Source organism: Athene noctua, chromosome 10, assembly GCF_965140245.1.
Source record: "Athene noctua chromosome 10, bAthNoc1.hap1.1, whole genome shotgun sequence".
NCBI classification, from domain to species: Eukaryota; Metazoa; Chordata; class Aves; order Strigiformes; family Strigidae; genus Athene; species Athene noctua.
In genome coordinates, this window is record NC_134046.1 from 3,287,221 (window position 1) to 3,300,927 (window position 13,707).

At 48.4% G+C, this 13,707-nt stretch overlaps 1 protein-coding gene across 5 annotated transcripts in view; it reads left to right on the plus strand.

Moving 5' to 3' along the window:
• Nucleotides 1-13,707, plus strand: part of PLXNB1 (plexin B1) — a 79,288-nt gene that overhangs the window by 61,934 nt on the left and 3,647 nt on the right. For all 5 annotated transcript variants that reach the window (XM_074914375.1, XM_074914373.1, XM_074914374.1 and 2 more), the window contains 16 exons: nt 198-303; nt 1,911-2,047; nt 2,667-2,843; nt 3,035-3,203; nt 4,321-4,563; nt 5,918-6,094; nt 6,384-6,532; nt 6,917-7,017; nt 7,834-8,051; nt 8,230-8,408; nt 9,136-9,202; nt 9,754-9,900; nt 10,879-11,056; nt 11,896-11,999; nt 12,648-12,732; nt 13,309-13,475. In XM_074914375.1, coding sequence (XP_074770476.1) covers nt 198-303; nt 1,911-2,047; nt 2,667-2,843; nt 3,035-3,203; nt 4,321-4,563; nt 5,918-6,094; nt 6,384-6,532; nt 6,917-7,017; nt 7,834-8,051; nt 8,230-8,408; nt 9,136-9,202; nt 9,754-9,900; nt 10,879-11,056; nt 11,896-11,999; nt 12,648-12,732; nt 13,309-13,475 — 2,404 coding nt within the window. The remainder of the gene's footprint in view (nt 1-197; nt 304-1,910; nt 2,048-2,666; nt 2,844-3,034; nt 3,204-4,320; nt 4,564-5,917; nt 6,095-6,383; nt 6,533-6,916; nt 7,018-7,833; nt 8,052-8,229; nt 8,409-9,135; nt 9,203-9,753; nt 9,901-10,878; nt 11,057-11,895; nt 12,000-12,647; nt 12,733-13,308; nt 13,476-13,707) is intronic.

Here is a 13,707-nt window from a genome sequence, read left to right on the forward strand (position 1 = left end):
TGCTTTTTTTTTTTTTTTTTCTGCTGCACCTAATCCAGCTGTTAAAGGTGTTTCTCAGTGTTTGGTTGTGTATTGTGAGCATGTGATAAGGCTGAAAGAAGGGAGCTGTGGTTGCTAGATGGTTGTAGGACGTGGTGTGATGGATGCAGCTCATCTGCTCTTCCACGCTGTGACACTGCTCTTGGATTGCCCTGCAGTATCGTGTGCGTCACCGGCGGGAGCTGGACGGAGAGATTTGGGCACATTGTGGTGGAAGTGCCGGGAGGAGGACGTGGAGTTTCTGGGCATATTTTCACCTATCAGGTAACGTAACTATTGCTGCTTTAATACCTCTTCCTGTTCTTCTGGTATCTCTGCCAAGTGGCTGTCTATTGCATGAACTTATTGGACTCTACCAGGTGCTTGCTGCTGGTATTTTTATCTGATTTTTTTTTTCTGGTGTTTGTGGTGGTGGTGGTGGGGTTTGTTTTGCTTGTTTCTCCCCCCTCACTGTAGTAATTAATTAAATATTCTGTAGTCTAGTGATATTTTTCTTTACAATGGTAACTAGCAAATCTTTAAAGAAAGAGGAAAAGTACAGGCTACGTTTCTGATTTGGAGATTTATTTTTTTAACTGATGACTTAACATCTTGCCAAGACTTCTGATTTTTCTTTTATTAATTTGCAAATTGCTGCTTGAACACGCTTCTTCTGACCTTCAGCAGTTAGTGGCGATAAGTCCTGTGCGTTGTATGGAGAAATGTTTCCTATCATTTTTAAAACATGTTTCTAATCATTTGTAAGTTGCACAGCAAGGATGAAAATGGAGTCATTTTATCTAAAAACTGCTTAAGTATTATTTCCTAGTTGCTGGATTTAAGATAACAAAAAGTTATGTACCTAGTTCCATGTCTCCCTCTTCCATGGAAGGGGAAAGAGGTGCCTGAGAAGTCTTAGGCTATTCCACTTTTGGCTGTATAGAACCATTTACATACTGGATTATGCTTGTTGCTCTGCTCTGGGTTTTAGTTGTATTATCACCATTTTGAGACAGGGTAATGAGAACTGCATGCTGTGTTCAAGATGTGAGTGCAAAAGGAATTTTTACTGTGGCCTAAAAGTCTTTTTTTTGTTAATTCCCAGTACTTCCTACCACTTGGTGTGTGTTAGCTGAGATCTGTGCTTACAGCCGTAGAGTTGTTATAGGTACCAAAGCACTCTGGAATGGGCAGGAGCTATTCTGAAACTCCCAACTGCGTACATACGCTTGGGTTGGTTTTTTGCTGTAGTCTCCCCGCTCCTTCTCACTTTGTGTATCTTGCTCTTCATTTATCAGCAGTGACTCACTTGTGCCACTCTGCCTGGTTCATTTAAATTTTGCTGCAGCTCCTCAGTGGTACGAAGTTTTTGTTCCTCTGAAAAACTTATCAAATTTCATTTCCCCTTTACAGGTCACCTTACAAGTATGTTTGACAGTGCATGTCTCAACACAAATTCTTAGGGCTTCCTGCTGGTAATCTCCTCATCTACTAGACAAACAGACAGTTTATTTGCTACCTTGTTTTTCCTAACCTGAGTTATTAATCCAGTTACTGATGGGAACAATCCCTTAGAATGGTTAATCCCAGGGTTTGTGTGTGAGGCTCACAGCTCTGCTGTTTGCAGCATCCACCTTGCTCTTGCAGTCTGTGGAAAGTCTGTTCCCCAATTTGTGGTTCTTGCCGGTGTTGATTGATCCCTCCTCCCTTGCCTTTGCTCCGTCAGCTGCTGGGGCCTAGCTGAGGCCCGTCTGTGATTGGGATCTATAGCTTCTATTTTCAGAGCACTGGAGGTCACTGAACATGTTCTGCTGTTTTATTTCCTTGCCTTATCTTTTGAGGTCCTTGTCACTCACCTCCTTTTTTTTTTTTCCCCCACCGCTTTCTTCTAGAACCCAGAGCTGAAATCCATTGTTCCAACTCAGGGCCCCAAAGCGGGAGGAACCTGCCTCACCCTTCTGGGCTCAAAGCTGCTGACGGGGCATCCTAGTGAGATCAGTGTCCTGCTTGGAGACCTCCCTTGTCACATGTAAGATCCGAGCCTGCCGATGTGCCGGCCGTGCGCTGCCCCGTGTCCTTCCCAGGGCCCTGCAGGACATGCTGCTGCCTGCCTCAGCCCTTTCATACAGGCTGTTGGAGCTCTGCTCACCTCTGCTCAAGGAGATCCTCCCCTTGAGGGTCACGGCAGCAACCTCGACCATCTTACATCCCTGCCTGTGTTCCCTTGGACGTGAACAGTGCTGCGTGGCCTCTGTTCTGCCCGTCTCTTGACAGGACTATACCCCGTGCTGCCAGCTCTGCTTCTGCTGATGGGGGACTGCAGTTGGCTCCTGCAGACTGACACTAAGAGCTGCTTGTTCTCGTGCACCCAGGGACACGTACACCTGACAGCATGTGCCTTGGTAGCGTGTTTCCAGTCTTTTCAGTCTGGACAGTGGCTGCACCTGCTTTTTGTCCACGTGCTGCTCACTGACAGCTGCCCAGCAATTATTGCTGGCTTAGATAAGGCACAAGGCCTTTCAGCACTAAATTTAAGAAAATACCAGAAAAGGTTTGCAGTCTGTCTGAAAAGAGCAAGGCATAATACTGTCAAATCTGTCTCTGCAGTGGCTGTGTTAATCCCTTGTTCTCTCTTCTGTCTCTCCAAGCCTCTCCGAGATGACAGAGGATCAGCTGGCGTGTCAGACGAGTCCCAGCAATGTATCCACAGAACTCCCAGTCACTATCAAATACGGGGACCAAGAGCGGAGACTGGAAGGATCCCTCTTCAGATACACTCTGGATCCCAACATCACTTTTGCAGAGCCGCCTAAAAGCTTCCTCAGGTAGAAAGACTGAGCACACCTTCCCCAGGGCTGTGTGCTGAGGGAGGTTCTACAGCACCAACAGCTGTCTGAGCTGCACTTTGGATTAAAGCCAGGCTTGTAGGAACGAGCATAAGCACAAGGGTGGGAGCGTGGGCAAGACAGAGCTAACAGATAATAGGTGGGTGACATCAGCTATTTTTCTTTTTCAGTGGAGGGAGGGTGCTCAGAGTTCATGGATACAACTTGGACGTTGTACAGAAACCCAAGATCCGAGTTACGGTTTCTCCTTCTGAACGCCGGCGCCGGGGACTGGGGCGGTGGCGCAGAATCATCCCGGACACCGAGTGCCCTGAGGATGCTCTGTGCAGTGTCCAGCAGGTAGCGTGGCCCCGCGCTCGGTGGGGCTGAGGGTGCATGAGGTGCTCTGGAGAGGTGGCCTTTCTTCCCTAGGGCTTTTCCCCCCACTTGCTGTTACCTACTTGGATCATACCAACAGTCTTGGCTGAGTGGAATGTTCTCTGCCAGACGGAGAGGTTAAGTGCTTCCACAAATGCTTCCATGAGTTTGGGTCTGCCTCTGCTTAGAGATGAGCAGGACTTGTGTTGGGGGACAGAAACAGCAGGACAGCGTGGAGATCAAATCTGTAGCTGAGCTAGAGAGCTTGTGTGCCTCAGTATGGCCGTGCTCCAGACTCTTGCTTTTGCATAGTTCAGTCCACCTCTGTAGCCCCTGGGCTCTCTCTGAGGTACAAAACCAGGCAGAGGTCAGTAAAATCACCAGTTCCACCAACACTTTTTGCTCTCCTGCTGCTAGTGTCCTGAGCTGGATCACTACGGAGGTATTGATATGATTATCAAGGTCACAGTGTGCAGGAGAATTTGTAGAGGTAGAGGGTGTTTGGCAGCCAGAGTTACTAGAAGGATTTGCATTATTAGTGCAAATGATGAAGGGCTTCCTGTACATAAACTGGGAGAATATGCTCCCAATGCTCATGCATCAATAATAGCTGGTTTTGCCCATGTTCTTAGGAAGGAATTTGTGGCTATAGGGGAGAAGACAAAAATTTGACTCTTAATACTTTCACCAAATGTACAAAACATATCCAGCAGACAAAGGAACACTTTTTACAGAAGCATTCAGGCTAGGAAATCAGCCTTGCGTTGAACGTATTTGGTCCCACTCTGTCAGAACAGAGATCTAAAGCTGATGTCTCTGCAGAATTTGCTGCCAGGGGGATGTCAGAGCTGATTCCCACTGCTGAGACTTGGGTACTTGCAACAAAACCAGTGTTATGAAATCTCGCTTTACAGGAACATGGGGAATTCCTCACATCTTGGATTTTTCCCTGTACAATTAAGCAGAGTTCCTCTGGCGTTGCTCCAGATGAGAGGAATGCAGACTGGCCCCAGATTGCTCGGGGTTAGGAAGTATTGCAAAGCTGCCAGAGAGGCATTAATGTTTCACTACTGACACTTTTTTTGCCTTTCACATTTAGTTTGAAGAACCGTGTCTTGTTAACTCCTCCTACCTGATTCTCTGCAAAACTCCAGCCATTAACCTGCTCTTGCGGAGTGTCCATATCAAACTGGAATTTATTCTGGATAATTTGAGCTTTGATTTCAACTCATTGCATCCCATGCCCTTCTCTTATGAAGTCAACCCCATCCTAAAACCACTGAATGCTGAAGATCCTGCCAAACCGTATCGTCACAAGCCAGGAAGTGTCATCTCTGTGGAGGTAACACAAAAACTAGTTGGAAGTAATGTTCCTCATAAAACGTTGTTTCTAACCAGAGTGTTTATATTGGTGTCATGCAGCATCCAGAGTTTTAAAGCATTTGACAGGCTTACAGCCTGTCACAGCACATCTACTTTGGCCTATGAGTAAAGGTACATAAGAAGAGGGAAAACACTGCATCAAAAAAGCCTCAAGCCCATAAATCTAGTTAAGGGCTTCATACGGCTTGTGGGAACTGCTGTGCTTTTTTATTTTTAATCCTAATAAACTACTTGTATATGAGATATTAGTACTAAATAAACCCCACACCCTATTCTCAGCTGCTGGCTTTTTCAGAACTTCTTAAGATTCCTCTAGAAGTAACTTAGGAGTAAAAAGAATCCTGACAGTAGGGAAGATCTGTTACTAGGTGGAGGTAAGAAAATAATTCTTTGAAGATGACAGGGAAGGACAGAGTGGTTAATGTTTTTTTCTGTACATGTGAGGAAAAAAAATCCTCTGAGGTATTTATTTTGTCTGGAAAGGTATTTTCTAGTCCAGCACTCATTAAGAAAGAAAGTGAATGGCTGCAGCTGGAGATGCACTTTCTCCACTTGCTCTTTTTTTGCATAATGAGTAAAATCTGTGAGGGTGTACTAGTCTAGAAATGTCTAGTCTGCTGTCATTGGTATTGAATGCATCTCGGAGAAGTAGGGTAATTTGAAGAGACTGAAAGAGAACTAACAATATGCGAGCTCTTAAAGAGCAAGGAGACTGATCTTCCAACCTGTGAGGATACCCTGACAGAGCTCTTGGCAAGAGCATGAAAATGCTGCTGCAGGATTCAGCTTAGAAAGCATTAAAACCTAAAAATGTAATTAACATCAGTCAGCATATTAAAAAAAAAAAAAATCTTAATCCCCCCCCAAAATCAAAGCAGATTTATGGAGCAGATAACAATAGCATAAATGTGTTACACCTTTGAAAGGCATTGATTGACTCACCTGAGGGCTTAGGTTAACTGACATGAGACTGCCTTTAAAAATATATACACATTGTGTGTGTGTGTGTGAATCTACACGGAGTGAAGAGCTGAGCTTGGTTGTGCTGTGGCTGAAGAGCCTTAAGAAGACAGGCTATTTATAACTAGCTCTGCAGCATGGTGTGGGTCCTTAAAACTATAATTTAAATTGTATGCAAGTGAATTTTTTAGCTTGCAAAATGAACTTCTGCAGCCGATTCAGACGTGAGCCTAATCAGAGAAGAAAAAAGCTGCTTTCATCCTATGGTGTTGGTCTCCCCCATTTCTCCGGAGCCGTAGAAATGCAGAGTTGTTTTTTCCCCAGTTTGATGTGCTGTTCCACATCTGTTCCAGGGGGAAAATCTAGATCTGGCTATTTCCAAGGATGAAGTTATGGCTATGATTGGGGAAGGAATCTGTGTGGTGAAGACACTAACAAGGAATCACCTCTACTGTGAGCCTCCCTCGGAGCAGCCGGCTCCGCGGCACCGCACCAAGCGGGAGGGCACAGACCTGCTCCCGGAGTTCACGGTAGGGAAACAGCAGTGCTGCAAGAAATCCTGTCGTTTGTCAAAGCACAAGCAAGTAGTGGTGGAGGCAGGGAGCCTTGGTGGGGGACAGGGGTGTCAATTTGCTGCTCTTGTTCTCTAACGTGTCAAACATTGACTGGAAGCAACCGGTAGAGCTGGAGTGAGGAGCTGTGCTGTGGGACAGCTTGGCTAGAGAGCTGTGTGCCACCTACACCCATTCAGCAGAAGCCCTGTGGCTTTGCATTTCATTGCTGTGCTGAACTTCCATCGTGACACGTGCTTTCTTACAGGTCCAGATGGGAAACCTGAACTTCCTCCTGGGTCGAGTGCAGTATGACACTGAAAGCCAGCTCACCTTCCCGCTGGAGGCACAGATTGGTTTGGGTGTTGGTGCATCCTTCGTGGCTCTGATTGTTCTGGTCATTGTTTTCATATACAGGTAAGAAACTCTGCCACTGCTTAAGGTCTTTAAGTTCCTCTGCAACGTTATTCAGTGGATGTAGCCAAGCGTGGACATCTTGGGTCTAAACAAGGTCCAAGTTTTCTTTATTTTGTGCCAATTTCTGAGCTGCTGGTGATGTTGGATGTGTGAGGCAGGTTGCACCTGCTGGTCACAGCCTGTCCTGTGGTTCACTGAGCCCACACCCAACAGGTGCTCCAAGACACAACTCCAGCTTACAGAACGCTGGTATCCTGCAAAGATGATATTCAGTAGAAGTCACCTCAACACCAAGGGCTCTGGAGTCTTTGGCAGCAACACAACAGTTGGCAAGGACAGTCCCTGGCCTAGGGCCGCTGGGAACAATTCTGCTTCTTATTGCAGGAGGAAGAGCAAACAGGCTCTGAGGGATTACAAGAAAGTTCAAATCCAGCTGGAAAATCTGGAAACAAGTGTTCGAGACAGATGCAAAAAGGAATTCACAGGTCAGTCACTGAGCTCCTAGGTTCTTGCAGCTTCAGGGAAGCTTGAAGAACCACGCTCAGCCCTACCTCTCTTTCCATTCTTGCTCAGAGGAGGCAATAACTTTTATCCAGTGCTGGTGCATTGAAACGTATAGCCAAATTCTTTCATTTTTAATTCTTCTCTTTAATTCAGAGTACAGTGATCTATACAGACCTCTCTGATTCTCTAGTTACATCCTCCAGACTCAGATGAAGAGGTAAAAATGAACAGCACGCTTGGAGAGCTAAGGACACAGCTAGCCCAGTGTTTGTGTAGGGCAAGTTGCATTACACCCTGTGTTTTGGGCCCACAAACCTTGTACTTCAGCTGATTACAGCAGTGAGCCCTTGTGTGGGAGACCTGGGGCTCTGAAGCTGCACAGGGGACTCAGGCTGTAATCTGTGACTAATGAGGGAAGCAGGGAGGAGCAGGAGATCTCTAATACTTGTGTCTAATGTAGGCAATGCCTGTCACCACAGAGCTGTGCTGAACAGTGGCTTTCTCTTTATAAAACTGGAAGCCAGCCCCTGACTGTAAATGAGGATAATATCCAAATTCACCTTCTGGTTTCTCCCCAGGGCTGGAAGTTTTCTCATGCAGTTTCTCCCAGTGCCTAGTCTAGCTTGAAATATTCTAGCAATGGGACCCCAATGTACCTCTTTCGGACAGGAAGCATCCTTCATCCTTCCTCCTCCTCAGTCCCGTCCCTCTGGGCCTAGGTCCTGCACTCACATTATGCTCTGCACCATCAGTTGTGTGTCCTGTCATCAACTTCATGGCTATTCCCTTTCTCTCAGACCTGATGACTGAGATGATGGACCTCACAAGTGACCTTGTGGGCACAGGAATCCCCTTCTTGGACTACAAGTCCTACGCAGAGCGTATTTTCTTCCCGGGCCACCGTGAGTCACCGCTGCAAAGGGACTTGGACATCCCTGAGTGCCGGCGGCAAACTGTGGAGCAGGGCTTGGTCCAGCTCTCCAACCTGCTCAACAGCAAGCTCTTCCTCACCAAGGTAATGTGTGTCTCTGCTGGCAGCCTGCTGTGGGGTCAGGGCCACGCCGCTGGTGGCAGTGTCTGTTCAAGGTCATTCCCGACTAGCTCCCTGCAGCACTACTTCTTCCAAGAGCCAATAGCTGTGACTGCCTTGTTTTCAGCAGATTCACACATTGGTTTATCCCTCTCCCCACCAGTTCATCCACACTCTGGAAGTCCAGCGTACTTTTTCTCCGAGAGACCGGGCTTACGTGGCATCGCTGCTCACTGTGTCGCTCCATGGGAAGCTGGAGTACTTCACCGACATCCTCAAAACACTCCTCAATGACCTTGTGGAGCAGTATGTGGCCAAGAACCCCAAGCTGATGCTGCGGAGGTGAGCGAGCCAGCTGTGGTCCCACTGCTCCCTACCCAAGGCAGGGACAGAGCCTTTCTGCCCAGCTGGAAGCTCTGAAACTCCGCTGGGTAGGATGTCATTACGGCATGGGGCTCAGTGTGCATCCAGACATCACACATCAACCAGGAGGGAGCAGTGACAATGATACCCCTCTCCCCAGTCAGCAATTGATAGGGAATACAGCAGGAAAGGTGTGAAAAGAGTAGGAAGCTGGAGTTTCCCACCCCTTATTCCTTCTTCTTTTGAAGCTGCTGTCCGTTAACTCTCTCCTTGTGTTCAGGTACTAGGGCTCTGCCAAGTCTGCTAATCTTTTTGCTGTTTAGAGGTCCCTGAGCTCATGGTCATGTCATGTTTGGAAGCTAAACTGAAATATCTTCTGTGTTCGAATCCCTATTAGCCTCCTGTCTGGTACATCCTTCTGATCTGAACAAATTTCCTTTGTTTGAGACCTACCAGCGGCTTTTCTGTGCCCCTGCTTGCTTGTCTCTCCACTTCTGTAATTTGGTGCCTCCTTCAGGCTAAAAAGTGCCTCAAAGAAGTGGTATCAAAAGCATTAACCTTAGTGGTCTCTGAAGTCCCTTTTTCTTCTCCCTTGATCCTGTATCATCATTTAGTGTGCTCTCCTCTCAAGGGCAGTGACCTTTATCTCCAAATCCCTCCCTGTTCTACACCATAGTCCTCTGACCAACCTCACACTCTCTTTCAGGACAGAAACAGTGGTAGAGAAGCTGTTGACCAACTGGATGTCCATCTGCCTGTACGCATTCGTGAGGGTGAGCTCTTTGTCCCTTTGTGTGTAGGGGGGCCAAAGGAGGGAAGACAAGCCACAGCTTTGCTTTGTGTTTTGCTCATAGCTGAAATAGTGCCAGAGTCATCCTGTATCTCAGGGTGGGGAATGAGACACCTGGGCTGTTCACGGGGGACAGGGATACTGAAATCAGCTTTAATACCACTCGTTGTTTTGACGCTGTTTCTCCAGATCATGCGGCTCCTCTATCTTGAGATATGCTGGTCTGTGTGTGGGGAGGACAGATTCTGATCTAATTCCCTTCCTGGAGAGGGGGTGGCAAGGAGAGTCTCTCAGATCACTGACACGGAGGCAGAGCAACACCTTGGTTTTGTGCCTCCACCTGCTAGCTGGCCCGTGCGCTTTCCCTGTGCCTGGAGCAGGAGCTGTGGGCAGAGGCTCTGCCTTTGCTGTTGTGGCTTAACTGCTGCATCCTCTGTCCTGTTCCTCCTCTGCTCGGGTGGCCACATTTCCAAGCTCTGCTGGAAGCAGCAAGCTGAACTTCTCTCAGGTGAAACTCCTTCCTTTCTGTGCCAGGATTCTGTTGGAGAGCCCCTTTACATGCTGTTTCGAGGAATCAAGCACCAGGTTGACAAAGGGCCAGTCGACTGGGTGACAGGGAAAGCCAAATACACCCTGAATGACAACCGCCTTTTGAGAGAGGACCTGGAGTACCGGACTCTGGTAAGCACCAAATCTTCTGTTCCCTCTGGGCTCTCTGAGGCAACAGGGCTGAATGTCTCTGCTCCCAAAGTACAGCATCCTGCTGCTGTCTCCTGGGAGCCAGGTCTATCCCAGCAGCATGAACTCTGCTAAATCAGGCAGTTTTGCCCTGGTTAGGGCTGTGAGGAGCCATCACCACAGTAATCTGGTGTATGTGCTGTGCTCTGTGTCTAGAAATAAGGGGATCAAATTTCTGATGGTACAATGGCACTGGTGATGCCGCACCTCAATTACTGGGTTCAGTTTTGGGCCCCTCACCCCAAAAAGGCCATTGAATGACTCGAGCGTGGCCAGAGAAGGGCAACGGAGCTGGGGCAGGGTCTGGAGCACAGGTCTGCTGGGGAGCGGCTGGGGGAACTGGGGGGGTTCAGTCTGGAGAAGAGGAGGCTGAGGGGAGACCTCCTGGCCCTCTGCAACTCCCTGCCAGGAGGGGGCAGAGAGGGGGGATGAGTCTCTGGAGCCAAGGAGCCAGCGCCAGGCCCCGAGGGAATGGCCTCAAGCTGCCCAGGGCAGGGTCAGGCTGGCTCTGAGGAAGGATTTCTGTGCAGAAGGGGCTGTTGGGCGTTGGAATGGGCTGCCCAGGGCAGGGGGGAGTCCCCGGGATCCCTGGAGGGGTTGAAGAGTCGGGCTGAGCCAGCGCTGAGGGATCTGGGGGAGTTGGGAAGGGTCAGGGTGAGGGTCATGGTTGGGCTGGAGGAGCTTCAAGGACTTTTCCAGCCCAGATGATTCTGTGAAGCCTTTCCTCAGTGCTGCTGAACTGGCTTCCTGACAAAAGACTGAGAAGACTGTGTTTAAAATCTGTGATGGTTTTTTTTTCTGAAACTCTTCCAGTGGAAGGGCTAGCTGTTAACTTGCCTTAATGCCAACCATCAAAAGTGTAAATGTGTCAGATGTAATCTTATCAGCTGAGTAGCTGTGACCTTTTCATTTCTTCCCCAGACCTTAAATGCTTTGACACAAACAGGAGTTGCTGCAGGAGGGGCAGAGGACTCCCAGGGGATCTCTGCGAAAGTGCTAGACTGTGACACCATAACACAGGTGAAGGAGAAAATCCTCGATCAGATCTATAAAGGAACGCCGTACTGTCACCGACCAGACCCAGACACCCTGGACCTGGGTGAGCAGAGCTCCTTGGTGCCAAAACTCAGTGAGGAGGTGGAAAAGGGGGTTGCTTGCTCTCTGTGCCCAGCACCCTGACATACATGGTGTTTGTCTGCTGAGTGTGCAGAGGCACTGACCGAGAATCTTGCACTCTGCCTGGATCCAGCGGGGCATGGAAAGAGGCTAACAGCAAGGGGCAGGGGTGGGAAAGAAGCAGGTGGGTCCAGCTCCTTCCATTTCATGGTGTTCTTTGCCAGACTTGGAAAAAAAAAAAAAAAGCATAGAGAACATGTAGAAGAGGAGGAGGATTTGAGTGCAGCACAGAGATGCTCTAGTCGTAGATTGGCGTTTCCCACCAGTGGAGTGAATAGCAGCATCTTGGTAATCTACGTCAGGGAGGATTTTGCTCACAGTGGTTAATGAAAGGTAGGACACACAGTGTGAGGGGAAAACACTCAGTTTTCCACCTTCTTCACTCTGGCTGTGGCTGAATAGTGGTGACACTTGTAGATGAGCAGGTACTGGGAGAAGAGTAACTAACAAGGACTGTGGCTGCATATTTGTGGTTTGAATCACCTGTTTGAAGAGTCACAGTCTGACAGAATTTGCAGGAAGTTGGCAAGTGGAACCCAGGAGGCCACGAGGCCGCCTGTCCCTGTGCTCAGAGACTGTCCCGTGACTGCAGGACTCAGCACTGTTGCAGGCACTTGCTCAGGTTATGTTGTCTGTGAAATAGCCTGGGTAAAGGTTGGCGGGGATCAGTGGGCGTGTAACGAGGTCAACCACGTTTGAAGCCCAGCAGACTTCAGAGATGAACAGTTCATTTTTTCTTTTTCTGTGTTTTAATGGCTGTAGAGTGGAGATCGGGGCTGGCAGGTCATCTGATACTCTCTGATGAGGACGTGACATCTGTTGTTCAAGGAACTTGGAAACGCCTGAACACTCTTCAGCATTACAAGGTCAGAACTCAGTCTGCCACTGCTTTGTCTCTCATCTTCTACACACCATTATGCTCTATTTGTGACTCTGGCTCCTGGTGGATTCCATCAAAAAGATGGAGCTTTCTCGCAGCAGCACATTCCGATTAGTGCTGTGGCCTGCACTCTGACTTCGACAAGCATAGCCCCCTCCTTAACCCATACCTGCGGCCTGGGCAGGGGTAGAGCTTGGAAGGAGACACACAAATTCATGTTGCATGAAGACAACGTTGCTGGATCTGTTCATGTTCCAGCCCAAATCAGTTAGCGGGTGACAGTGCACTGACCTGCAAAGTAGCTTCTAGGAATGGAAAGTGGAGGGTTTTAATTACCTTGCACCAACGTGTCGTATCTTGCACCAAGATGTCACACTTTGCTGCAACGTGTTCTAGATGTGAATGACCTCAGTCCCTGAGTATTATCATCTTCATCATACTTTGCACATCAGGTTTTTTAATTGGTACAAACGAGATTCTTCCACCATCAGGAAAGACAGTGATGGTGCCCCAAAAATCCCTGTTTCTGTCCCTTAGTAATGGTATGGTCTGTTTTGGTCTACAGGTGCTTGCTGACTTATGCTGATGAGAAATATGCTGTTTGTTTTGAATGTTGATTTTTGTTTGTGTGCAGGTGCCTGATGGAGCAACAGTGGCACTGGTCCCACGCCTGACCAAGCACATCCATAGGGAGAATCAGGATTACATCCCAGGAGAGAGTGAGTTTGACATCCTGTTCTCGTAAAATGATTTTATAGCAGGTGAGAGAAAAGAGCAGAGGAAAGCCAGGCTGGGCATGAAAACACAGGATAAGCATAATTCTCTAGTTGTGACTCTCTAGGGCTCAGTGCATGTCTGCAACCTGTAGGAATCCCAACAGCCTCAGGTGCTGAGTGTGGCCCAAGTGTTACCTTCCTGCCTGGCAGAGCAAACAGCCCCATGGGTGCCCCCGTGGCACGAGGGACGGTAGCCACAGGCTGCAGCTTAACAGGTTCAAATTGGAAAAAAAACTTCTTTAGCAAAGCGGTTTTACAGCCGTGGAACACACTACTGGGGTGGTGGGGGATCTCTGTCTGGGGAAGTTCCCAAGACCTTGAAGGTTTTGGGTGGACAAAGGCAACCTGCTCTAGCGCTACAACAGTTGTACTCTGTGCAGAAGGCTGGATAGAGGCCTCCAGAGATTCCTTCTTATTTGTGTTTCTGCCATGCTGGGAAATCTTGCTTCCCTGGGGCTCACCTAGTCAAGCTCCACTGAGACAACCAACACTCACCTTGTAAACAATTGCTGGTTTTAGAAACACCAATGCTGGAGGATGCAGATGAAGGGGGAATCAAACTTTGGCACCTGGTAAAACCAACAGAAGAGCCAGAGCTTCCCAAGCATCGGCGTGGGAGCTTAAGAGATCGGGAGCGAGCCAAGGCAATCCCAGAGATCTACCTGACACGTCTGCTCTCAATGAAGGTGAGAAGCAGCACAGATTGCACTGGACTTGGGATCTTGCCTTCCTTTCTATCCCCCGGCAGGTTGCAGGGATGTGTATGAAGAGCCCCTTTGCCTGGGTTGGTGCATGTGCTGGTTGTTTCCCCTCCGATCCCAGCACTGCAGTGCTAAACTTCTACTAATGGGTTAAGTTTTGCAGAGCCTCTAGGAGAGTGAGAAATGGTTTGTCCACCCCATGTTTGTCTCTGTGTGT